The following is a 25,431-nucleotide window of genomic DNA, read 5'->3' on the forward strand; positions in this document are numbered from 1 at the left end:
ATCTTCTATTATAGAAGTTTTCAAACATTCGAAAGTAGAATATTGTAGTGCAATGAACCCCTGTGTACCATCACCCAGCTTCAACATTTAACAAATGGCCAATCTTTCTTCATTGCCCCACAGCTCCCTTTGGCTTATTTTAAAGCAAATCCAAGACATCATATTATTTCATCTGTAAGTACTTCAGTCTGTGTCTCAGATAGGGGCTCCTTTTTAACATAGACATATAAGCCATTACTATACCTTGAAAGTTTTAGGAATTCCTTATTATCAGCTAATATCCTAATAATATTCTGGTTGATTTCTTTGAATTAGGATCCAAACAAAGTCCACACATTGCAATATTGCATTGTGTTGTTATGTCCCAGAAGTCTTTTATTCTAAAGTAGTTTCCCCTTCCACTTTCTTCTCATTGTCATTTGACAGGTTATTTGACCCATATAATTTTCTGCTTTTTGGACATGGTTGATTTTATCCTTGTGATGTCTTTTATCGTGTTTCCACTACCCTCTGTATTTCCTATGAACTGGTAATTAGATCCTGAGGCTTGATCAGATTTAACATGTGCTTCCCATGCATCTCACCAGGAGATGATGATGTGATGTCATGATTGATTAGTGAGTTCGGGTATTGTCAGCCGGATCTGTCCATTATAGTGTCTCTCATAAGCTTTTTATTTTAACAAGGTAAATATAGATCTTTACCATGACCCCTGAAAATTCCCTAATTTTCTTCCCAATTTTCATCCCAAAAGTCAATCACTTTTCTGAAATTTTTCACTATAGTTTTTCCTGTTCGAGAACCTGATATAAATGGCATACAGATGCCACTCTCGTGTCTGGCTTCTTTCATTTATTCAGTTATTTTTATTGTATGAATATGCTACAGTTTATTTACCCATTTTCCCACGAAGGGCATTAATGAGTCAAAACTCCGGTATTGAAAGGTCACAGCTGGCGAGACTTGGCTTCCACTGGCTACTAACGCGTTCCTCTTCTCTCCCCTCACACCTGCCCCGCATCTCCACGCGTCTGGCCTCCCGCAGTTCGGAAGCGAGAGAGCTCCCAGCTTGCAGCTAAATTTGTGGAGTAGATTTGATTGACAGCCCAGATCCTCAGTGATCAATGCTCTCCGGATTCCGAGTTGGTTTCGCCGATTTCACCAAGTTCTGAAAATCGAGCAAGTGCCCAACGCTTGCTTGAGTGAGCTAGGAGAATTGGGTGTACCCTTCAAAGTTAGTTTAAGGTATAATTTTTTTTATCACAGGAACACTCGCTTCTGGTCAGGAATGAAACTGAACCTTGACGCGTTGCCGCTCGTTTTTAAATGTCCCTTCCAGGACGCCGTCCTTTTCCGGGTACGCTGAGCGCTGGGCGAGTGCACGGGACTTCCGGGAGGTCTAGGAAGTCGTCGCTCTCTTTGGCAGGAGGCGGTTATCTCTGTAGGTGTAGACCCAGATCCTGCGGACCGGCAGAGTGGACCGGGAGGGGTGGGGTGGGACAAAGTGGCTGCAGGCCTGAGGCGAGGTTCCCCGAGGGTGCGGCTGTCCGGCCGGGAGGTGGCTCCAGTGTGGCTGAGGAGCGAGGGCCCCTTCGGGGGCTCTTTCGAAGTCCGTGACCTTACCTGAAGGAGAGCCATCCTGCGCTTACCCTGGGGTGCTGCCGGCCTTCTCAGAGCGGAGGGCGTCCCCCTTCTTCCACCCTGCGGCCCAGGTGACCACTGCCATGGCTTTTCCCCATCGGCCGGATGCCCCAGAGCTGCCTGACTTCTCCATGCTCAAGAGGCTGGCCCGAGACCAGCTCATCTATCTGCTGGAGCAGGTCAGTGCCTGCCACGCTGGGGGCCTTTACTGTATCAACAGCCAGCACTCACTGGATGCATAGTTCTTTCTTACTGAGCTCCCTTGGTCTTGCTCTTGGCCCTTGGTATTGTCCTTGGAGCTTCTGTGGCAGGTCCAAAATGAAGCACTCAGGGAGGAAAACTTGGGACGATCTGGCCAGAGAGTTAATGGAAATCGCCCCCCCCCCCTTTTTTTTCATACAGACAAGGGAGACACCACTAGTGCCAGGCACCACTGGGGATGGAAAGATGGTTAAGACAACTTTGTCCTTAGGGTTCCTACGTTCCAGTGGGAGCAGTATGAAACACAAATTACCACACACAGGGTATCATGTGGTGAACGAGTGATAGCTAGAGTGCCTGAAACAATCATTTCTAGCTGGAGTGATCTAGGAGTTTCAAGGGGCTGGAGTGTGAAGATGAGCATATTTTCCTTGGAGATGGGAGAGGATGTTCCAGGCAGATGGACCGGTAGGAGCAAAGTTGAGGAACCAGGGAAGGACAGGCATGTAATACAGAGAAGAGAGGGATGAGAAGTTACACAATAGGCATTAGGCAGCTACTGAAAAATTTTCCCCAATATGTGACATGAAACAATACTTGAAGATGATTCTAATAGCCATAGTGAAGTTGGATAAATGGGCAAAACAAGAAGGCCAGTGAGGAGACCATAGATCAGACTGGAGTAATAAAGGCCCACACAAAATTAGTGGCAGTAGAAATGAAAAGAATTGATGGGTTTTTTTGAGTCAAAGACTCAGAGACATTGATTGGTCGTAAAGGTTAAGGGAGGAGCAAAGCTGAGTTTGACATTTTTAACTTGAGCTAATAAGAAAGTAATGCTATTACTGTAATTTTAATGGATTACGTATATAGTCTTTTGTTTAATGTTCATATTCCCCACTAGATTGGAAGGTCCTTGAGGACAGGGACATACCTATTTTGTTCAACATGTATACCTAGTGAGTACCAAGCTTAGAGTCAGGCACTTAGCAAGTGCTTAATAAATATTTGTTACATGAACATTGAATAGAAATGAGAAAAAAATTAGAAAGAGGAACAGTTTTGGTGGGGGAAGTTGAGTAGTTTGGGTTTGGGTAGGATGAAGTTAAGATGCTAGGAGGAAATACTGCTTGTAACATCAGAAGATAGAAAGGTAGAATTGCAGCTAGGATAAAGATGGGGACTTGGGAGAACCTCAGGGGATGTGGGACCATATTTTATTTCTCTGTAATATGTCCTGTAGTGGTAGCACAATGATGGCACATGAAAGACACCCAACAAATGTCTGAGGAATTGAAAAGAGATGCTAGTTAGAACCACTAGTTCAGGTGAGATCTCCATGAAAGAGAGTAAATGAGACCAAGGATAAAAACTTGTAAATAGAATGACCTGAGGAAGAGCTGCCCACAAGGGTGACTCAACGTGGCCAGAGTGGATTTCTGTGCAGTAATGTCCTCTTCAAACTAACTTCCTCTGACTTAATTCTTATTAATGGGCACTGCTATTCAGGCTTGAAACCTCAGAATCATCTTTGACTCTTCTTCCCTCCTCACACTTAACTAAACCAGTTGCTGAGTCCTGTGGTTATTTCCTTACACCTGACTTTTTTTTTTTTTTGGCGGTACGCGGGCCTCCCACTGTTGTGGCCTCTCCCGTTGCGGAGCACAGGCTCTGGACGTGCAGGCTCAGCAGCCATGGTTCATGGGCCCAGCCGCTCCGCGGCATGTGGGATCTTCCCGGACCAGGGCACGAACCCGTGTCCCCTGCATCGGCAGGCGGACTCTCAACCACTGCGCCACCAGGGAAGCCCGAACATAGGTTATTTTTGTAATTAGAAGAAAAATGCCATTTAAAGAGATATTTGGCAGTTAGTTGAGGGGCTGGAGGATACATGGTGCGGTTTTGTTTCGTTTGGCTTCGTTCAGCAGGAAATCGATTGGGTTATCAGGAGACGGAGTGGAAGAGACAGTGCAGTAGAGGAGCAATGATGTAGAACAAGGTCATAGGCGAGCAGGAGGGTTGAGTGACAAGGACTTAACCTTAGAAAGAAGGTGAAATATCTTTCCACTGGTACAGAAAATGAGAAGACAAAATAGGTGAATATGTAGAGAAATGTCAGCTGTGGATATAGGTAATAAATAAGGTGCTGGGGTAGATGAGGTCTAGTGCCCTTCCAACTCAGAGACTGTGCTTCTGTTAAATGGATGGCTGGATGAGCTGTCAGCCGAGGGAGCTTGTGTGACCTGAGAGTAACCCAAGATACTGTGTCTCCTTCAGCTTCCAGGAAGAAAGGACTTGTTCATTGAGGCCGATCTCATGAGCCCGTTGGATCGAATCGCTAATGTCTCCATCCTAAAGGTACCTGCCCCTTTCCCCATGTGGATCAGGCCCTTCTTTCCTATTAAGCAGTTTTTCTTTTGATGAACAGTACATATTACTGAAGAGTGACCACCCTTAGAGGGTAAATAGGGAATGGCAGAGTTACGGTGACAAGGGGGGATTGATACTCTTTGTATTGTTTTTGAATTGTTTTATTTTGGGGTTTTCTATTGACAGTTTGAGGAAGGTTCAGTGGGATGGTTGTCAGGGAGGTACTTTGACTGCTAGAATTAGTGTAAATAGGAGGGAGCCCTTCCAGAAGACCCTTGTCATTGTATCAGGCTTTGGGTTTCCAAGCACACTTATGTCCATTGTTTTGTTGGATTCTCTCTGTAGCAACATGAAGTAGACAAGCTGTACAAAGTGGAGAACAAGCCAGCCTTCAGCTCCAGCGAACAGTGAGTGTCTGGGAGACTCTGTCTCGGCTCCAAGCTGGAGGAGGTCCCTACACATTTGCCTTTGATCGGTCCTTGGCCGAGATCTGGCACCATGATGTTTGTGACATGGTTCACTTCCCTCCTCTTTTACAATTTCATCCTTAGGTTATGCTTTAGCCTCTTAATTGGTCTCCCTTTCTGCGGTTCCTCCCTCCCTTGTCCTCTTCTCTCTTTAACCCAATCTACCATCTCTAACCAGATTGATTAATCTTTCAAAAATATTTTCACTGGGCTCTGCTGAAGAACCTTCAAGGCTTCCCTTACTTACCGAGTGAGGTCCTCATTGTTCGTCATAGATTTCAAGGCTGCCTCCAGGGAGGCCTCTCACCCGCTTTCCACCCTGGCCTCTTTCACGTCCCCACTTTTCAGCTCGCACTTTTGCGTGCTTCCAAGCTCTGCACACATACCTCCGTGTTTTTGGCCACTCCACCCACTCTGCCTGAAATTCTCTCCTCTCCTCACTGTTCTTGCGACAAATATCCAGCCTTCAGAATCCAGCTCCCCCGCCTCCACGCAGCTCTCAGTTGCCATTCCGGGGTGATTTTCTCCTCCTCTGGATTTGCGTGGGGTTCAGTGTTTGTCCTGTTCACCTGGTACACAGTCACATCCTGCCTGTTGTCTGGTGTTTTTATTTTTAATACTTCTCAATTTAAGTAACGTACATGCTCCCTTAGAGGAGAAAATTCTAGATACATGGAGAATACATCCATGAACCCCAATTTGAAGAACACTATTTTATATACTTTCTTGTATTGTTTTTTAACACTTGATTGTTAATATACTCCATACATATGTGCGTCTTATTTTGCCCAATATACTGTAAATTATTTGAGAGCAGGAACTCCTGGGTCCACCATAAGGCCAATAAGTGCCCCCAGCCCACCATGATACACCTGTTTTATCGAGGGGAGTCTTGTGTGTGTGTGTGTGTGTGTGTGTGTGTGTGTTTAAACTCTTAATTATATACTCATATTTTTTAAAATTTTTTATTTATTTATTTGTTTGGTTGCACCAGGTCTTAGTTGTGGGAGGCGGGCTCCTTAGTTGCAGCAGGCGGGCTCCTTAGCTGCGGCTCCAGGAATCCTTAGTTGTGGCATGCTAACTCTTAGTTGCAGCATGCATGTGGGATCTAGTTCCCTGACCAGGGATTGAACCTGGGCCCCCTGCATTGGGAGTGCAGAGTCTTATCCACTGCGCCACCAGGGAAGTCCTGGGTCTTGTGTGTTTGGTATGTGATGAGCCAAAAGAGCTGGCAGGGCTTTGGCTGGGGTGAGAACTGTAGCAAATGGTGAAAGAGTTGGCATTGTTTAAGTTTCTTCTAAGCTGCTATCACCAACTTCATGATTTTTCTTCACTGAGGTTTTTTTCCCCTTCTCTCCCATAGATTGTGCTTCTTGGTCAGACCTCGCATCAAGAATATGCGGTACATTGCCAGTGAGTGTGCCATGGTGTTCATTATAACCAAGACCTGGGAAAGGGTGGGAAGATCTAAAGACCTTGACCATAAGAACCCTTTAATAAGAAAAGAATTGTTTGGGTAGGCCATACTCCTCGTGGAGGCTCTCTGCTTCCTTGCTTCTAGTCTAACAAAGGTCCATGGCTTTCGAGTTGCATCCTTTCTGTCTGTAGATCTCGTCAATGCTGACAAAATGGCTGGCCGAACTCGGAAATACAAAGTGATCTTCAGTCCTCAGAAGGTGAGTTTGGACCCTGGTGGAAATGACATAGGGTAGAACAGGATTCGGGACTAGGAAGGGGTAAGGGGCCGACACTATATAGCTCTATCTCCCTCAAAGCAAATTATAGGTGACTGAGCAAAATACCTGTCACTGTCTTTTTATTAAGGTAGCAGAGAGTCTGTCATCAAATTGCCCTGAATATAGATTGTACAGTTGTGAGAGGTGTCCTCTACATAGATTTCTTTAAGTGAAAATATTGACATTTTTGAAGTAGAGCCTGCTATGTATCCCTCCTAACACCAGTTCCTATATAGTAATGGTGCACAATGTTATGGCTTTTCAATGACTTTCTCCCTATATCCCTTTAATAACAAACACAATAAATCTTCACCCCCCACCCCATGCTCATCGAAGGCATGTGGCTGGGCTGCCCTTGGGTTATCAGAACCATACCAGTGTACTTTGGAAGAGGTTTTTCTTACACAGGGTGCAGTAAAATGGTCTCTAAGCTTGGAGCAGCTGAGGGAACTGAAGCCTCCAGTCACATAGTGAATTAGCATAGCCAGGCTAGGTTTCTTCCATCTTTACCTCAATAACTGCAGTAAGTGTTAGGTGATCTGTCATAGTATCTCCATTTCTCGATTCCATCAAGCTTCCCTGTCATCCCCACATCAACGGGGTGCATTGTAGGTACATCCTCAACCTGATTGATTGGGAGGAATGATGTACCAGGTCTATACATTGCCCATCGTAGGACTATACAGTTATACCAAGTAGTGCATGCCACACTTAGAGCAGGTAGAAATTAAAGTTGAAAGGACAGGGATTTATTCCTTTGCAATTTTCCCAAGAAAATTCTAAAGAAAATAGAAGCAGTAGGTAAGACTAAAGACACTGAAGCCAAACTGTCTGGCTGTGAATCCATGCTTTAGCACCTATTACCTGTGTGATCTTGGATAAGTTACTTAACTGCTCTGTGTCTCAGTTTTCTCATCTATAAAATGGAGTTGATAATAGTACTTATCTCTTTTAAGTGAGATGACTTTCAGTTTCTGTTAAGAAGTCTAGAGGAATCATAGGCTTATATTGTTTTCTCATCATTTAAAAGGAATAAGAGGAAAGAACCAATGATCTTCCTTTGAAGATCATTTGAAGATTGATAGCACAGTCTTACAGCTATTAATCCTGTTTAGGAATACAAATATATCAAGTGTAGCATTATTACCAGGGCAAGAAAATTATTGAGTAAAATAACAGATCAGAATTAGAGGTTACTTTTGAATGTTATTAAAGGAGCTATAGCAGTAATCTCTAGTTTTGGGAGTCTTACAAGAACCTTTTTTTCAAATTATACTTCCAAGGACAGATTTGTTTAAACAGGGAATAGAACAAGTTGGTAACAGTTTCAAATAATGCTACAAGCCTCCATATCACACAGAAAAAAAAATGATATTTTAATGAATTTTTTTCTTTCTAACACCCTATCTAATCAAAGTTTTTGACCTAATTTTCCATTACAGGACAGTGTCTTCCTTAGTTGCTGTAGGGAAGAGGAATTTTCTCTCTCTTCCTGAGACTCCCTTTGTTAATTATGAAGATTGAGTGTTTTCAAACTGGGCTATGGAGTTCCATTAGTTAGCATTAAAAGTAGCCCTGTAGGGACTTCCCTGGTGGCACAGTGGTTAAGAATCCACCTGCCAATGCAGGGGACACGGGTTCAAGCCCTGGTTCAGGTAGATCCCACATGCTGCGGAGCAGCTAAGCCTGTGCACCACAACTACTGAGCCTGTGCTCTAGAGCCTGTGAGCCACAACTACTGAAGCCCGCGTGATACAGCTAATGAAGCCAAGCGCCTAGAGCCCATGCTCCACAACAAGAGAAGCCACCACAATGAGAAGCCCGTGCACCGCAACGAAGAGTAGCCACTGCTCTCCACAACTAGAGAAAGCCCGCGCACAGCAACGAAGACCCAACACAGCCAAAAATAAATTAATAAAATTAATTAATTAATTAAAAAAAAAAAGTAGCCCTGTAGGATTTCAGTTTTACTGACATAAATGAATGAGGGATGAATAGGACTCTTCTGTGTAACCATAAAGTAAGGAGCACATAGCATTAATCTTCCACACCTCATAGAATTATGAGGATCAAGAGAGGTAATGCTTTTAAAACACTGACAACAATGCCTAGTACATGTGAAACAAATAATACACATCCACGATTATTGTCATCATCATTATCAGACAGAAGTGCCCTCAACTTTCTTCCTCATTACCTCCAAATATTTCACCCTTTTCCCACCTGTCTCAAAGAAGCATGAGGGAATTCCGTGGTGGTTCAGTGGTTAGCACTCTGCGCTTTCCCTGACAAGGGTGGGGGTTCAATCCCTGGTTGGGAAACTAAGATCCCCACAAGCCATGCAGCATGGCCAAAAAAACATAAAATAAAAAATAAATAATTTACAAAAAATAAAAAAGGAGGACGAGACACTGGCCTTTCGCCATCTAAGTGGAGGCTCACCTGTGTTCTTGGCCCCATCCCTGCCTGCTTTCTCCACTCTCTTGCTTCATCAAGTAGACTCTTTTATATCTTCAACCATATCTATCCCTTCTAAACAGTTCTCTCTCCTCATCTCTTGTCCCTGACAGCGACTCTCCCTTAATTTGTGGCCAGACTGAAGAATTATCTGCTGCCACTGCTTCTGCTTCCCCACATCCACCTTCACCTTTTTTTTTTTTTTGCGGTACGCAGGCCTCTCACTGTTGTGGCCTCTCCCGTTGCGGAGCACAGGCTCCGGATGCGCAGGCTCAGCGGCCATGACTCACGGGCCCAGCCACTCCGCGGCATGTGGGATCTTCCCGGACCAGGGCACGAACCCGTGTCTCCTGCATCGGCAGGTGGACTCTCAACCACTGCGCCACCAGGGAAGACCCCACCTTCACCTTTTTTTTTTTTTTTTTTTTTTTTTTTTTTGCGGTATGCGGGCCTCTCACTGTTGTGGCCTCTCCCGTTGCGGAGCACAGGCTCCGGATGAGCAGGTTCAGCGGCCATGGCTCACGGGCCCAGCCGCTCTGCGGCATGTGGAATCCTCCCAGACCGGGGCACGAACCCGTGTCCCCTGCATCGGCAGGCGGACTCTCAACCACTGCGCCACCAGGGAAGCCCCAACCTTCACCTTTTAATCTAGTTGCCTAAGATCTCCGTTGTCAAATCCAGTGATGTCTATGTCATGCTCTTCCTACTTAACTTCTCTGGCATTTGAGACTGTTGCCCATTCTTCCTTGAAACTCTGCCTTTAGAGGTGCTATTTAGGGGTGCTGTTTTCTCCTAGTCTCACCTCTCTATGTATTCTTTCTCGGTCTTCTCTGCCTGGTCTTGGACTGTGCACCCTTTTAATTTTGGTTCCATAGAGTCCTGTCCTAAGCTGTCCTCTCTCTGTGTGTTCTTTTGGACAAGCTATCCACTTTAAATGCAGTGTATGTGCCTTTAACCCCCAAGGCTGTCTGTCCAGACCTCCCTCGGTGTCTGCAGAGGTCCCATGGACATGTCCTAACCAGAACTCCATCCCTGCTCTCTCCACACCAGTGCTTTTTACCTCCACCTGCTCCTCCTCCTCTGTTTCTGTAGCACTGTCACGCCCGGCTTCCCGTCTCTGCCTGCAGAGACCCACCCTTCCATGACAGCTGAATACCTTCTCCTTTGTAAAGCTTTTCCAGTCAATCAGGGAGAAAAAAGCAACTGACTTAATAAATGAATGAAATGGCTGAAAAGGAAACAAAGCGTTGGGCCAATGATTCCAGTGGTCCTTTCTAGATCTAAGAGTCTGGGTTCTCTTGTCTTTTTCACTGGGTTCAATAATTATGGTCCTCATCAGTGACCACAGAGGAACTCCAGAGAAATGGAAAGAATGGAGGAGGGGATTACTAATAAGCTTCCCTTTCTCTTTCAGTTTTATGCATGCGAGATGGTGCTTGAGGAAGAGGGCATCTATGGAGGTGAGAGGAGACGGATATGAGTGGAAAGGGGGAGGACGTGTGGAGGAAGGCCGTGATGGTTGTTCCCCGTCCCCATCTCCTCCTTTTCCCTGCCTCATTCCTGTTGGCCTAGCAGGAGGAGAGGGTCCTGAGAATGGGAAGGAAGACCCCAAATTAGAATACTAGTGGGGCTATGGTTGAAAATCACCGATGCTGTCTTTTTACCTCCCAAGACTCCCACAAGCAAAACTCGTGCCTTCCCTCCTGTGTGTATTCCTCACTCCATCTTCCGTGCAACACAAACATGGTCACCGTCCTCCCTACTGGAAATCCTGCAGTGGCTCAGAATAAAGCCCAGGATCCTCAGCACGGCCTCCTGCGCCTCTACAGTCTGGCCCCTTCCTGGCCCTTTAGCCTCATCACGTGCCACTCCTCTCTCCTGACTCACTACCCTCCAGCCATGGGGACTTCACACACCTGTTCTTGTTGCCTAGAATATTCCTCACCCTACAGCTTTTTGCCCACACAAATCATCCTCAAATTCTAAGCCAAATGTCTCTTCTTTAGGGAAGTCTTTCCTGTACCTGTAGTTGAAGTTAGATCCCTGAAATATTTGTGCTCATAGGTTGCTGTTTTACTTCTTTGGAGCATATAACTGTAGTTAAATTTGTCTGGTGTGTACTCTCTCACTACCTTGTCAGCTCCAGAAGTCAGGAGCATGTCCATTCTGTTTACCACCATGTCCCCAGTATTTAGCCTAGCACCGTACATATGTGGCTCTCCGTCAGTATTTGTCCAGTGTTGCATAAATGAAGGAGTGTTTCATCAGCACTTTTGGTCGGCACTCTAATGAAAACACACCACTGATCCCACTGTATTACAGGCTGTTACGTACATGTCTCCTTTCCTTATCAGCCTGTAAGCCCCTTCCGGGCAGAGACTGTATCTTATTCATCTCTGAGCATCCCATGCTCAGTGCAGTACCTGGCGTGTGGCAGGCACTCAGGAGTTTTTGCATGGCTGTAGTGGAGCTTCCCTCTTAATGTGGAGCCACGTGCCTTCGGCAGGGAGGCTGATGCTCTCTGTACCCACAGATGTGAGCTGTGACGAATGGGCCTTCTCTTTGTTGCCTCTTGATGTGGATCTGTTGAGCATGGAACTACCAGAATTTTTCAGGGACTACTTCCTGGTAAATGCAGGGCCCTTGAGTCTTGGCATCAAGGAGTCGGGACAGTCATGGGGTCCTGTGGGCTAGAAATATGGATTCAACCTTCATCCAACTCATAATTTATCATGAGTGATAGTAATTTGGAGACGAATACCACTGCTTGAGGTTCATGGGGCTTCCTTTGGGGCCAATGAAAATGGACTTTTGCAAGCATTGCCCAGACCCTGCCTTTCTGCTCAGGGCTTCTAGGCCTATCCACTTTCCAGATGGATCTGTCGGGTTGATCCATATCTTTGTGGCCCATGTGGTCCCTGCAGGAAGGAGATCAGTGTTGGATCAACACTGTGGCACAGGCCTTGCACCTCCTCAGCACGCTCTATGGACCCTTCCCTAACTGCTATGGAATTGGCAGGTGTGCTAAGGTGAGCAGTTCTGTGTCCTGATAGCCCCTATTCACTTGTTTTCTAACCACCAAGGATTGTTCATGGGCATCTGGGATGTGAGCTATATTCTTTACCTTGCTTTCATTGCTCCAGAGTAGGTCCCCAGAGGGGAGAACTTGTGTAGCTAACAGAATGGCAAGAACCCAGGACCTCTGGGTAGCATCCCTAAATCTTTGTGGGCAGAAAGACTCCTTCACTGGTGTGGGGCAGGATGGGGAGGGCTAGGAACAGGTGGGAGTAGAAGAGGTAATATTGTTAATAATTAGCTCCTCTCTTGGGGTCAAGGAGAAGGATCACATGGAAAGGGGTTGGGTTCTGTAGGCGTGGGGCTGCACAAGGGACCTGGACATAAGATTGCAAATGTCTTGGGCCCTGGCAGATGTCACATGAATTGTGGAGGAAACTGGAAGAGGAGGAGGATGGTGAAACCAAGGGCCGAAGGCCAGAGATTGGACATGTCTTTCTCCTGGACAGAGGTGAAGTATGCTCAGCACTCCTCTCGTCTCTCGACCCTAGAAGATACGGGAATATGGGAAACATGGTGGCACAGCTGGGATCCTCAAGTTGAGGCTGTGAGTGCCAGCTTTGACTGGGGCCGTGGGCACTTGGGCCCCATGGAAGGCACTTCAGCGGATACTGAGCAAACTGGGTGGGATGCTGCATCGGGGAAGACCCTCACGGTCGGGGATCTCGGTTTCAGACGTGGACTTTGTGACGGCACTTTGCTCCCAGGTGGTTTACGAGGGCCTGGTGGATGACACCTTCCGCGTCAAGTGTGGTAAGTGGCATCTCGGCGAGACGGAGGGGTCCTCATCTCCTGGGGCTTCCCATGGTGAGGGTGCAGGACTTGTGGGAGACACCCAGGCTTGGAGTGAACTGCTGCCTTCCAAATAGTTTGGGGGAACGTTTAAATCTTTTTTTTTTTTTTTTTTTGGCGACACCCCGTGGCTTGTGGGATCTTAGTTCCCTGACCAGGGATGGAACCTGGGCCCCTGGCATTGGAAGCTCAGAGTCCTAACCACTGGACCACCAGGGAAATCCCTGGGGGACCTTTAATGGCAGTTCCGGAAAGGGAGGGGAAGGAGGGACTCATCAGAGATCCTCATAGCTGTTTCCTCTGCTCTCAAAGGGAGTGTTGACTTTGGCCCAGAAGTCACATCCTCTGACAAGAGTCTGAAGGTGCTGCTCAACGCCGAGGACAAGGTGAGCACATGGGTGGCGGCAGAGGATTTCCCCAGGGCCACTGCCACCATGAGGCTGCGGGCCCCGGCTCTGGGAGGAGAGGCCGAGTGCCCAGGAGAGAGGGACACCTTGTCAGTTAAGAGCACAACCCAGAGCACATAGCAGGGATTTGACATGTCCTTACTGATACCAGCTCAGCTTTCTTTGTATTTCTGCTAGAATAGCTGAGCCCTCTCCCTGTGCTGTTGTTACCCTGATGAGGCAGGAAGGAACGAGGTATGCGTCTGTATAGTAATTTGTTCCTGTCTTATTCCCCTTGCAGGTGTTTAATGAGATTCGTAACGAGCACTTCTCCAATGTCTTTGGCTTCTTGAGCCAGAAGGCCCGGAACCTGCAGGCCCAGTATGACGTGAGGCTCCCAGCCCGGGTCCTCCGTCTGTTTCCTCAGTGACTCCCCAGGCTGCTGCCCTTTGGCTCCCCTTCTGATGCTAAAGTGGGTGGGAACTGAGGGAGGGTAGTGTTTGCTCACATCTGAGGGCAGAGGGGCTGACCTCATGGGAATGTCCCCACAGCGCCGGAGAGGCATGGACATCAAGCAGATGAAGAACTTCGTGTCCCAGGAGCTCAAGGGACTGAAGCAGGAGCACCGCCTGCTGAGTCTCCGTAGGTTTCAGTTTGAGGGTAGGGCAAGGGGAACCCTGCAGAGGAGATCTGGGAGGAGATCCCTGTTCATTTGGAAAATAGTGCTCTTCTTTGGTCTAAAGTGGAAAAAAGTGCTCCTGCACTTTGCCTTAAGAGGTCCTTATTCTTCTGGACAATAAAGAGACATTCTTCCAGAACCAGGAATATGTCAGCTCCCCTTTTGTCCTGTCTGCAGATATCGGGGCCTGTGAATCCATCATGAAGAAGAAAACCAAGCAGGACTTCCAGGAGCTCATCAAGACTGAGCATGGTGACTTGGCTACTTCTGCTTCTGCTTCCCTGGCTCCCAGCCCCAGCCCTCCCTGAAAAGATGCTCTCTGGCTCTTTCCAGCTGACACTGGCTGTGTGGAATGTTGGTTCCTGCTAGAAGCCCTGGGGCCCCCTTAACCCACCCCAAGGATGAAGAAAGAGATGGGGAGACAGACGCCCATTAGCATAGATGGCAACAGCTGAGCCGCTCCCCCAGTAACAGGCTCTCCTCTGATTATTTGCAGCGCTGCTGGAGGGCTTCAGCATCCGTGAGAGCACCAACTACATTGAAGAGCACATAGACCGGCAGGTGAGGCAGGAAGGGGGGAGATATTGGGAACAGCGTTTAGAGGTGGGGCTCAAGCGGAAGCAAGAGGAGAGAGCGTGTGTTATGAAACTTGAATTCTCCTTGACTCTTTCTTCCTGTGCAGGTGTCACCCATAGAAAGCCTTCGCCTCATGTGCCTTTTGTCCATCACTGAGAATGGTGAGCCCCAGGGACCAAAGACGCCAGATTGAAAAGCTGTAACTTAGGGATAGTTCCCTGTAATCTTGTGGATTCTTTCCCCTGTAAAATAAAGCAGCTTTTGTTTTGGGTGAAACATCCCCAGGTCATAAGGTAATTTATTGTTCCAGCCCTAAACAGGACCACATCCACCCTCCCCAACGCCCCCGGCACACGGCCTGTCCCATCGTAGGACTGCAGAGAGGTAGAGCTGAACGGCATTTCTCTCATCATTCCATCTGGCCTCCTACCCGCAACAAGATTTCATGATCAAGATACAGTCCAGGAAAAACCAATTTCATAAACATTATTAAAGCTCAGATTCTGAAACCTTTCATGGCAACTTGTTATGAGTGTTGAAGTCTTCCAGTTGGCAAATATTCTTTTTTTTTTTTTTTTGCGGTACGCGGGCCTCTCACTGTTGTGGCCTCTCCCGTTGCGGAGCACAGGCTCCGGACGCACAGGCTCAGCTGCCGTGGCTCACGGGCCCAGCCGCTCCGCGGCATGTGGGATCTTCCCGGACCGGGATACGAACCTGTGTCCCCTGCATCGGCAGGCGGACTCTCAACCACTGCGCCACCAGGGAAGCCCAGCAAATATTCTTTAAGGTTGCTTTCTACCCAAAGACGTTACTTGCTTATTCTAAATCCCCTTCATTGTAGTTGGAAGTCCATTTCTTCTTACCTCTGTGGAGAAAAACATCTAAGACTGCACTTTGGGAACTCATTAGAACACTTTTCCTATTCCCCACTAGCTGTTGAGCAGTTCCCCAGAAAACTGGCCCATAGCCAGGGAGAAATGCACGGGAAGGCCCTTGTCCTCCGTCCTGCCGCATCCCACCCCCCACTACGGATTAGATTAGCTTTCGTTTCGGTGTCCCTTCCTCGGGGCTCTTCCTTGGAACTCACAGATCCAGGCTATATCTTTCAAAAAGCAAGCTTAAATGTAGGAGTCAATTTAGAATCAACTGCATAGGATGCAAGGTTAACGTTATGTACTGACTCCTTCCTTCTGACTAGGGTTTTTTTTTTTTGGTGGGGGGATGAGGGTTGGTTGGTTGGTTGGTTGGTTGGTTGGTTTGTATGTACACTTTAGGGCACCTCAACTGGCTCATGAACCTTTCTCTTCCTTACCCTCAGGTTTGATCCCCAAGGATTACCGATCCCTGAAAACCCAGTATCTGCAGGTAAGGCCAGGAGACTGTGTTCTTGAGGGAACTTGGTGGAGGGAGGTCATTGGACATTTTCGAAAGAGGCAAAAGAAGAAACAGTCCCTTTCCTGTCCCCATCACCCTCCTGTTCCCATGCGGCCTCCCTCTCAGAGGTTGTGGGGATGGTCACCTTTCAGCACACAGAGACCCTTCCCACTACCCTTGTTTCACTCTCCTCCCCTCTTATGTGGCCAGTGCGGGGGGAATTTGAACAATTCAGCTGTTGGACCCAGTGGTGAGTTCTTACTCCTGGATTCTCTCTCCCTTTATTTAGCACCTTGCGAGGCGTCAATACACCTTTCCTTCCAGATCCTTCTCAAGTCCTACCTCCTCTGTGAAGCCTTCCCCACCTCCTTACATCGATAGCTTTCTGTGCTCTTTAATTGTTCCATGCTGCTTTTATTCTTTGTTTGGCATTTGGTGATTTCTGATATGAAAATCTTCCCCGCAAACACGTGTGCACTGTTCAGGACACAGAGTGCAAAATCCTCCTCTCCCCCACCTCCATATCACCTAACAGTGCTAGGCCCTTGGTGGACGCTGGGTAGAGAGCTGAATTGCATTTTCTTCAGAGCTATGGCCCCGAGCACCTGCTAACCTTCTCCAATCTGCGGCGAGCTGGGCTCCTAACGGAGCAGGCCCCGGGGGACACCCTCACAGCTGTGGAGAGTAAAGTGAGCAAGCTGGTGACGGACAAGGCTGCAGGTGAGCAGGGAGTGCAGGTAACCCCTTTCACCCTCCTCGGCTGTTGTTGCCTCTTCTCTCAATAGGCAGAGCACCCTGGTGGGGAGAGAGTGAGCTGGGGAAGGAGAAAGTGATTCCTTACTGTTACTCTCCTTACTGCCACTACTTCTGCTTGTAAGAGCAGCTTCCAGTTACTGAACACTGACATGCTAAGCCTTTTAGATACACTTTCTCATTTAATCCTCACAAAGTTTCTATGTGGTAAGTTTTATTATCTCCATTTTACACATGAGGAAACCGAGGCTTAGGGAGGTTAAGTGACTTCTTCAGGGCCCCTTAGTAAGTCAGATTTAACTCCAAAGGCCGTACACTTAACCAGTAAACTAGGATCACCCTGTAGATTGCATTTAGTAGAGGGCTGGTACCCTGTAGGAGGAGGAAGACTGCGGGTGGGAGAAGGGTGGTGATTGTCTTAATCAGTTCCAGGGAACTGTAGGTGAATGGCTTCGAGGGGGATCCTCAGATGTGATAGGTCCTGCTATTTGAGAAGAGGGGGTCCTGTCATTTCCTGAGTGGTATCACCTGCGGCAGCATCCTTACTCCACAAACCTTAGATGAAACCAGCGCAGATTTCTTTCCCAGGAAAGATTACTGATGCCTTCAGTTCTCTGGCCAAGAGGAGCAATTTCCGCGCCATCAGCAAGAAGCTGAATTTGGTATGTAGAGCGGGGTGGACAGGGGAGGCAGTGGGGTCAGTCTTTCGTGAAGTACTTTGAACCCACAAAAACCTGTCATTTTGTTTTTAGAAAGATCCTTTTGTGTGGTAGCATTATAGCATGAGCTTAATATTGAGACAAGGCACAAAGTTTCATTCATTTAATAAACATGTAACTCACACCTACCAATGTCAGAGAATACACTAAGTGCTGCTTCAGTGACAGTCATGTCCCATGTCGCTGAAGGGTCAGAAGGGGTCCCTCTTTCCAGCAAGCATGGAAACTCATTCAAGAGAATCAGCAGGCACTGAACAGCTTTCATCTTTGGTTATGGATTCTTTTTTTTTTTTTTTTCCTCCAAGGCTATTGCTGGTTCTCACTTTAGTTGAAGTAAGAACTGTTCTTAGGGGTATGCCGCTTTTCTCTGACCCTGTAAAGGACTGGAGGGCTGAGTGGTCACTTGCCTCATACAGTCCCCTTTGCCCTCTAGATCCCACGTGTGGATGGCGAATATGATCTGAAAGTGCCACGTGACATGGCATATGTGTTCAGTGGTGCTTACGTGCCCCTCAGCTGCCGAATCATCGAGCAGGTGAGAACGAGTGGCTCGCTCCTGTTCATATTTCATGCTCTCTGCTTTCTCTTAGTCCCTGGCCTGGCCCAACTTTTAACTTACCTGAGGGACTAGCAAGAAATGTAACAGTCTGGCTGCTGCTAGACTTGAAACTAGCGCTTGTGCCTTCCCAGGTGCTGGAGCGGCAAAGCTGGCAGGGCCTGGACGAAGTGGTGCGGCTTCTCAACTGCAGTGAGCTGGCATTCACAGGTGCGTGGCCTTGCCCAGTGGGGGCGGGGTGAAATGAGAGGAGGGCTGGATGCATCATCCAGTAGTGCCGGTGAAGAGCTGAGTCTGGTCTGGTCTTTGCAGACATGACCAAGGAAGACAAGGCTTCCAGTGAGTCCCTGCGCCTCATCTTGGTGGTGTTCTTGGGTGGTTGCACATTCTCTGAGATCTCAGCCCTCCGGTTCCTGGGCAGAGAGAAAGGTGAGATCAGGCTTCCGCGGGATCTGGGGGACAAAGGGCAGCCCTCAGGAAGGCTTCTTTACTGGCCTCTGGGTACCACTTGCTGCCATCTTGCTGTGGGCTGAATAGCAGGAAGCCCAGTTCCACCAAGCATGGCAAGTTGCTGTGCCCAGGAGCATGGCACTGACCCATCTATGACTATAAACTGGTGCTCTGACCCAGCCAGGGCCGTGGAACTGGAGGGGCTTGACATGGCTGGTGTTAGGGGCTTAAATCTGCTCTCAGTCATGTATGGTGGTGCTTTTGACTCCTTAGGGTACAGGTTCATTTTTCTGACGACAGCAGTCACCAACAGCGCTCGCCTTATGGAGGCCATGAGTGAGGTGAAAGCCTGAACTTTTCCCGGCCAGTGTTGATGTCTTCCCTGGACATGTTCCTCAGTGGGATGCAGGAGTTTGAATCCCAGCTGCTAATAAAATGTCTACCAACTATGCTCCTAAGAGCCGGGGAGCAGGGAACTTATTTGGATTTAGAGAACATATCTGAGGAGAGAGTTCACTTCCTGCCCCCAGGATATTTCTTTTTTGTTGATGAAGTACAGCCCATGCTGATGAGATAAGGAGGAAGAGGATCTTTTGCTAAATCCTGTTTGAGTATCATTGTAAATAAAGCCTCTACTCTCAATGTATCAGTATTATGTTTAGTTCTAGACAGGCACTTCCATGTTTACTGGTGAAGCAGAGGGGGCTTTACATAGGGGCTTCGTGTACTCTACGGCCTGGACTGGGTAGTAGCTCTGGGCCTGGTCTGGTTCTTCCTTGAAACTTGCACTGGTCTGGTTCTTCCTTGAGACTTGCACTGTACTGGACTTTCCTCAACCATAAAATGAGGATTAGTTAGATGATCAGTACCAGTTAGATGATTGCACCCTTCCAATTCTAAAATTCTGTGGTTCATTACACTTTAGAAAAAATGAGCTTGCTATTGTTTTAACTTAATGAGTCGCTTGAATTTTAAGCCTTTTGTTTCTTATTGCAGAATGAAAGATTGTGTCCCTTGTTAGAGCAATTTCAGGCATTGGCAAACTGTGCTCCTGTAAAGGTTACCAGTGCCCTCCTAAGTGCTGATTCTAGTGACCTTTCTTTCCCTTTACCCTTTAAAAATTGTGAACACTAACCACATCTATTAGTGGTCGTCTTCTAAGTTGATCTCACTGGTGATCCCCTTTACCTTCTTGTAATTCCCATATTCAGCTTCCATGACACACTTTTTTGTCCTCCTGCGTTCTCCTAGGCTGCATTTCCATCTCCTTTGGTTCCTCTGTGTATCCTCCTTTGTTTCATCTCCTGTCTCTGTCCTTTATTGTTATCCACTTGCCCATCCCAAACTTTTGTCTCACTCACTGCTGAGATTCACGCGATTATTTACAACCTGGTCGTTCCATGGGCAGTTCACACTCAGCATGTCAAAAATAAACTCTCACGCTGAACCTCGTGTCCCCACTTGGGATCCCTAAATCTGCTCCTCTTCCTCTGTTTCCTTAATTGACATTCTCATCATCTACCCAAGTTTTGTTCATGCAAGAAATTATATCCTTGGGACTTCCCTGGTGGTCCAGTGGTTAAGACTCCGTGCTCCCAATGCAGGGGACCCGAGTTCAATCCCTGGTCAGGGAACTGGATCCCACATGCATGCCACAACTGAGAGTTCGAATGCCACAACTAAAGATCCCACATGCCGCAACAAAGATCCCGCGTGCCGCTACTAAGACCCAGTGCAGCCAAACAAATAAAATTTTAAAAATTAAAAGAAGAAAAAGAAATTATATCTTTGACCTCAGATATTTTTCTTTTTATCCACCACATTCAGCTGGTCCCCTTACCCATTATTTCTAAATGCTTCTGGTTCATCTTCTCACCATCCCCATGGCAGAGGTACTTGTTTTTGGCCTGGGCTTTTGCAAAACTGTCCCTCCCAAGCTCTGCCTCCTATCTGTTGCCCAATCCACAGTGCTGCCACGTCTTTTTTTTTTAATTGGGGTATAGTTCACTGCTGTGGCCTCTCCCCGTTGTGGAGCACAGGCTCCGGACGCGCAGGCTCAGCGGCCATGGCTCACGGGCCCAGCCGCTCCGCGGCATGCGGGATCCTCCCGGACCGGGGCACGAACCCGTGTCCCCTGCATCGGCAGGCGGACTCCCAACCACTGCGCCACCAGGGAAGCCCTGGGGTATAGTTCTTTTACAATGTTGTCTTAGTTTCTACTGTACAGCGGAGTTCCCTGTGCTATACATCAGGTTCTCATCAGTTGCCTATTTTATACATATTAGTGTATATATGTCAGTCCCGATTTCCCAATTCATCCCACCCTCGGTGTCCATACGTTTGTTCTCTACGTCTGTCTCTGTTTCTGCCTTGCCTGCCACTTCTTAAAAGAAAGATCCAAACCTGTGGTGTTGGATCATCAAAAGTATTCTTTCCATAGGAGAATGATAATGCTGTGAGTGCAAATTCCAAGGAAAATGCAGTACCGCAAGTATCTAGCTAGAATCTTGACAGTGCTAAGTCAAGCTAGTGTGCAAGATCAAAGACACTGCTGACAGGGCTGTTAGTTTGTAGAAAGAATATGTGGCAGTCAGAAAAAATTTTATGGCCAAATGAATAAACAGTGGCAGTGCATTCTAGAACAGTGCTGTTCACTAGATAAAATGATCCCTTTTTATACACATTACAGAGTGTTTTACATGCTGAGTATGTGCTCTGAATTGATATCTTCCAACGGTTCTATGACCGTTGACCGCGGGATCTTTGTTAGCTTCAGAATTACAGTGTAAAGCACATTATAGCAAAATCATCTTATCTCTGGATACTTACAACCGTGGCCCTGGGAACCTGTCTGAAGATCACAACTTTTTGAAGCTTTCTGGAAAACTCTCAGGTTAATCAACAAAGAGTGCAAGTAAATTTAAAAAGTGGTGCCTGCAGGCCACACACTAGTGCAGATGTTTGGCACGCTGCTCATGAGTTAAAGGATGTTGAAAGCACCAATGAAGTTTTTCCGAAAGTGAGAAAAACACAGTCCGGAAGGTGAAGCAAACAGGCATCCTTTACTTTTCCTTCATGAAAAAGACAAATGAAGAGAATTCACAGAAGTTACAGTTGACCAATACACATGGGGAAAATGTGCAATTTCAGCTATAATCAAGCAGATATGAATCAAACAAGGAAATGCCACTTTTTGCCTAGCAAAGAGGTTTAAAAGGACAGTAGTACTCCATACTGCTGAGGGTGAGGAGGGTACTCGTCCAGTGAGGCTTCCTTGGTGGTGAGGGCAAATTAATAAATACAGCCTGTCTGAAGAGGGAGCATAAAGTAATTACACTTCTAGGAACCAACCCTAAGAAAATAATGCAAAATGCAAAGATTTAGGTATGAAGACATTTATTTGTACAAAGTACAACCTAAATATCCATCGATGGCAAAGTAGTTGAATTATGAATCTACACGCCAATATATTACACAACCATGAAAAAAGGAAAAAGTGATATATAAGCATTAAGGCATGTAGCAAGGATACAAAAGTACTTTGTCGATTTTGAGTTTTTAAATTTTTATATAACAATTATATAAATCCAGGTAATTTGAAAGAAAACCACGATCCAGGTAATTTCCATTCATTTACCAGTCGTTACTTGGGCAAGTCACTCAGACCTTTTTGAGACAGTTCCCTTTGTAGAATGGCGAAAATACTAGCGGGATGGTTGGGGAGATTAAATGGGATCCCTTGTCTAGAAAGGTACCAGGCCGGTGAGCAGGGTTCAGTGTCCGTCCCTTCCCTTTCCCTTTAAGTCATGGTTTCCTACATGTGGGGAAATTGCTCGGTCCCCAGGCTTGCTGCCTGAATGAGCAAGGGAAACAAATTACGGCGCCAGGTTTTTCTGTTAATCCCTCTCATGTCACCCCGCCGGCTGAGGGCGGCAAAGCCGTTTACGCGCTACGTCGGGGAGATCCAGACACCGAGCGGTCTGTGGGCGGCGACGCGCACTTCGAATCAAAACCGCGCCGGGGCCGGGCGGAACTCCGAGGAGGTTGCCGGCTCGCGACGATTGGACGTCCCCTCCCGGCTACAGCGAAGCGAGGCAAGAGAACCGCGCACACGCGCACGCGCACACAGTGATCCAGTCTCCCGCCGGCGCGCGAGCGCTTCCCACGCCCAGTGCGCGAGTCCCCGCCCCTAGCCACGGCGCGCCGAGGGGCGGGGCGAGGCGGGGCTTCACGAGGAGCCACGGGAGGCGGCACCAATCGCGGGGCTCCTGCGCCTCCTGGTTCGGTTTGAAATTTTGCGCAGGCCTAACGGCTCGCGGATCGGCTACCGGGAGTGAGACCGCCGGTGCTTGCGGGTGGTTGCTGCGTTCGGGCCCGCGTGGAGAGGGTCGGGGCCTCGACACCCGCCTGCTTGGAGCGTCCGCCATGAGGAGAAGGTGCGGGTTGTGGGGGAGTCGAGGGGGCGTGGGAGGGATCGGTGCCGGTCCCGGGTGCGGGGCGGTGGCGGGGCTGGGCGGAGTCCGAGAGGCCGCCTTAGGCCTTGGGCCTGGGTGTCTCGTCAGCCGGCGCCCGAGTGAGGCTGGAAGAAGCCAGGCACGGCTGGGAAGCGGCGAGCCGGTGCACGGGCCGCGGACCATTGGCGGGGTGGAGGCCAGACCTGACGTGCGCCTTCCCCGGGGCCGCGGGCTCCCGCAGGCCCCGACGCCCGGTTGCGGGCCGAGCGCAGGGGCCCGGGAGAAGCGGCGGGAGGCCAGGCGGGCCCGCGGCGCCCCCGGTGCGGGGCGGTCAGAGCTGGCGTCCGGGAGCCCCACCCTCTCCGCCAGCAAAGCGTCTCAGGTGCTGCTGCTTGGCACCGACGGCTTGTTCTAAGTCGTGAGTCTTTTATGGTCAGTGTTTCTAGTTTTTCTTTAAATAAAGACGTGCAGTTTTTAATTTATCGTTGCTTTCGATGTATCTGCATTGCAGTGTTAACACTTTACTTGAATTGGAAAGATAGCTTGGTTTTCTTGCAAGTTGAAAAACTCCGATAAAGGAATTTTTTTCCCCGTCGTTTTAACAACTTCTCAGGCAGTGCTGGGAAAGGAGTGTTCGAATTGAAATTGGGACCAGACGCACCACACTGCCCCCTACCAGCCTTATGACTTTGGGCAAAAATGTTGAATGTCAGTTTGCTCATCTCTAAAATAAAAATAATGCCGGTGCATAGGACTTTTGTGTTAAAAGCGATGCAGATGTTAACCTTATTTTCTATAAGTAGTGGGTGAAGCATTGTGATGATTCACTATTAAATAATTTATAGTTATTAGTCAAACTGATTGATGTATGGCTTTGTAAGTTTCCTCCTTCCATGATTACTAATTCCGACCGTTCTTTTTCAAATGCTTGCCCTCGTGAGAATGGGAATGGAGTACAAATCACTGGTACCATTGGAAAAACAGATCTCAGGTGTAAGGTTGTGGATTACAAATATCTTATATAAAAGACAGCACATTTAAGCTGCTGTGCGTTTCAGCTAATGACGCATTCTGAGGACTAGTAAAATTTTAAATGACATTTTACAGAAACTCTTACTCCAAGTCCATTAACAGTTTTTGGATTGTTCAGGCACCTACTGCTTTCAAGAAAGTAAATGAAGGGGGAGGAAAAGTTATCAATTAACTTTGGTTCCAGGCTGACAGATATAATTAGGCGTTAAAACAGCAACTGGAATTACTCTACTAACAAAACCAGACTTTCAGGTAATCTGGATTTCAGGTATTCATATTTAGAGAGGACTATGAGAAGTATGCCTGAGGAACACGGTTATCAGAATGGTCACTGAATTAACTATTGGCTGTCGATTTCTGAAGCAGGTTGTACAGAGGAGCTTAACAAAGCTTCTCTGGAGAGCTATTTAGGAAAAAATAGGACAGTGTATCAGTAGAATGCTGCCAGAAGGTAGGAAATCATTTAAAGGGTCATTTGGGATATCTTCCAGTCTAGTGACTTAGGTTCAAGAGACTGGAAAAATTGGCCCCCCTTTTTAACCTCTGTATTCTTGGGTGGTATTCTTGTAAGCACCCTCAGTTTTTCAGTGATGTATTAAGAAAAAAGTCTCAAGTTTGCACCTTTTAGGGAATTACCTGAAACCGTTTAGAAAGGCACTACATAATTGTACCATGATGATTATTTTTGTAACATTTTTTATGCTTTTATTTATTTTTAAAGTCTTATTGAAATTTACAATGTTGTGTTTAATTTCTGCTGTACAGCAAAGTGATTCAGTTATACACATATATATTCTTTTTTAAAACATTATTTTATTTATTTTTTAAAATTTATTTATTTATTCATTTATTTTTGGCTGTGTTGGGTCCTCGTTGCTTCGCGTGGGCTTTCTCTAGTTGTGGCGAGCGGAGTCTACTCTTTGTTGTGGTGCGTGGGCTTCTCATGGTGGTGGCTTCTCTTGTTGTGGAGCACGGGCTGCAGGCCCACAGGCTTAAGTAGTTGTGGCTCGCGAGCTTTAGAGCGCAGGCTCAGTAGTTGTGGCGTACCGGCTTAGTTGCTCCATGGCATGTGGGATCTTCCCAGACCAGGGATCGAACCCGTGTCCCCTGCATTGGCAGGTGGTTTCTTAACCACTGCGCCACCAGGGAAGCCCCACATCTTCTTTATCCATTCATCTGTCAGTGGACATTTAGGTTGTTTCCATGTCTTGGCTATTGTTAAGTAGTGAACATAGGGGTGCATGTATTTTTTCAAATTATAGTTAGTCTGGGTGTATGCCCCAGGAGTGGAATTGCTGGATCATATGGCAACTCTGTTTTTAGTTTTTTGAGGAACCTCCACACTGTTTTCCATAGTGGCTGCACTAACTTACATTCCCACCAATAGTGTAGGAGGTTTCCCTTTTCTCCACACTCTCTCCAGCATTTGTTATTTGTAGACTTTTTATGATGGCCATTCTGACCAGTGTGAGGTGGTACCTCACTGTAGTTTTGATTTGCGTTTCTCTAATAATTAGTGATGTTGAGCATCTTTTCATGTGCCTGCTGGCCATCTGTATGTCTTCTTTGGAGAAATGTCTATTAAGGTCTTCTGCCCATTTTCCAATTGGGTTGTTTGTTTTTTTTGTTGTTGAATTGTATGAGCTGTTGGTATATTTTGGAGATTTAAGCCCTTATCTGTCGCATCATTTGCAAATGTTTTCTCCCATTCTG

The 25,431-nt window shown here is 47.3% G+C and overlaps 2 protein-coding genes and 1 non-coding gene across 4 annotated transcripts in view; 2 read left to right on the forward strand and 1 right to left on the reverse strand.

Annotated features, from left to right (window-relative positions):
* Positions 1 to 1,382: 1,382 nt before the first annotated feature.
* Positions 1,383 to 18,874, forward strand: VPS33B (VPS33B late endosome and lysosome associated). The gene is made up of 23 exons (XM_060097397.1): positions 1,383 to 1,820; positions 4,120 to 4,200; positions 4,558 to 4,619; positions 6,043 to 6,092; positions 6,288 to 6,355; positions 10,287 to 10,332; positions 11,406 to 11,500; positions 11,797 to 11,901; positions 12,302 to 12,398; positions 12,623 to 12,700; positions 13,052 to 13,125; positions 13,427 to 13,513; positions 13,677 to 13,767; positions 13,982 to 14,056; positions 14,301 to 14,365; positions 14,487 to 14,541; positions 15,699 to 15,745; positions 16,342 to 16,474; positions 17,096 to 17,169; positions 17,660 to 17,761; positions 17,917 to 17,992; positions 18,095 to 18,211; positions 18,506 to 18,874. Exons 1-23 carry the CDS (start codon positions 1,725 to 1,727, stop codon positions 18,583 to 18,585), a joined length of 1,854 nt encoding a protein of 617 aa, XP_059953380.1. The 5' UTR covers positions 1,383 to 1,724; the 3' UTR covers positions 18,586 to 18,874.
* Positions 12,886 to 12,958, reverse strand: TRNAW-CCA (transfer RNA tryptophan (anticodon CCA)). Its single transcript has one exon. It is a non-coding gene; the product is annotated as a tRNA-Trp (tRNA).
* Positions 18,875 to 22,466: 3,592 nt separating the features above from the next.
* The window catches only part of PRC1 (protein regulator of cytokinesis 1), a 28,259-nt gene continuing 25,294 nt past the window's right edge, over positions 22,467 to 25,431 (forward strand). Inside the window, exon 1 of one of the 2 annotated variants that reach the window (XM_060097399.1) lies at positions 22,467 to 22,668. In XM_060097399.1, the coding sequence (XP_059953382.1) occupies positions 22,658 to 22,668 (11 nt within the window). In that variant the 5' untranslated portion in view covers positions 22,467 to 22,657. Of the gene's footprint in view, positions 22,669 to 22,925; positions 23,119 to 25,431 lie in introns of those variants that run through there. The other variant, XM_060097402.1, reaches the window with a different exon arrangement.

The sequence above is a fragment of the Mesoplodon densirostris genome, chromosome 4 (genome assembly GCF_025265405.1).
Source record: "Mesoplodon densirostris isolate mMesDen1 chromosome 4, mMesDen1 primary haplotype, whole genome shotgun sequence".
In the NCBI taxonomy this organism is placed as follows: domain Eukaryota; kingdom Metazoa; phylum Chordata; class Mammalia; order Artiodactyla; family Ziphiidae; genus Mesoplodon; species Mesoplodon densirostris.

Excerpts from the sequence above, each read along its gene's own strand:
- VPS33B (XM_060097397.1), top strand. The coding sequence starts at position 1,725 with ATGGCTTTTCCCCATCGGCCGGATGCCCCAGAGCTGCCTGACTTCTCC. Across the intron at positions 13,126-13,426 it reads TGCTCAACGCCGAGGACAAG|GTGTTTAATGAGATTCGTAA; the intron begins GTGAGCACATGG and ends TTCCCCTTGCAG. Across the intron at positions 17,993-18,094 it reads CAGTGAGCTGGCATTCACAG|ACATGACCAAGGAAGACAAG; the intron begins GTGCGTGGCCTT and ends TGGTCTTTGCAG.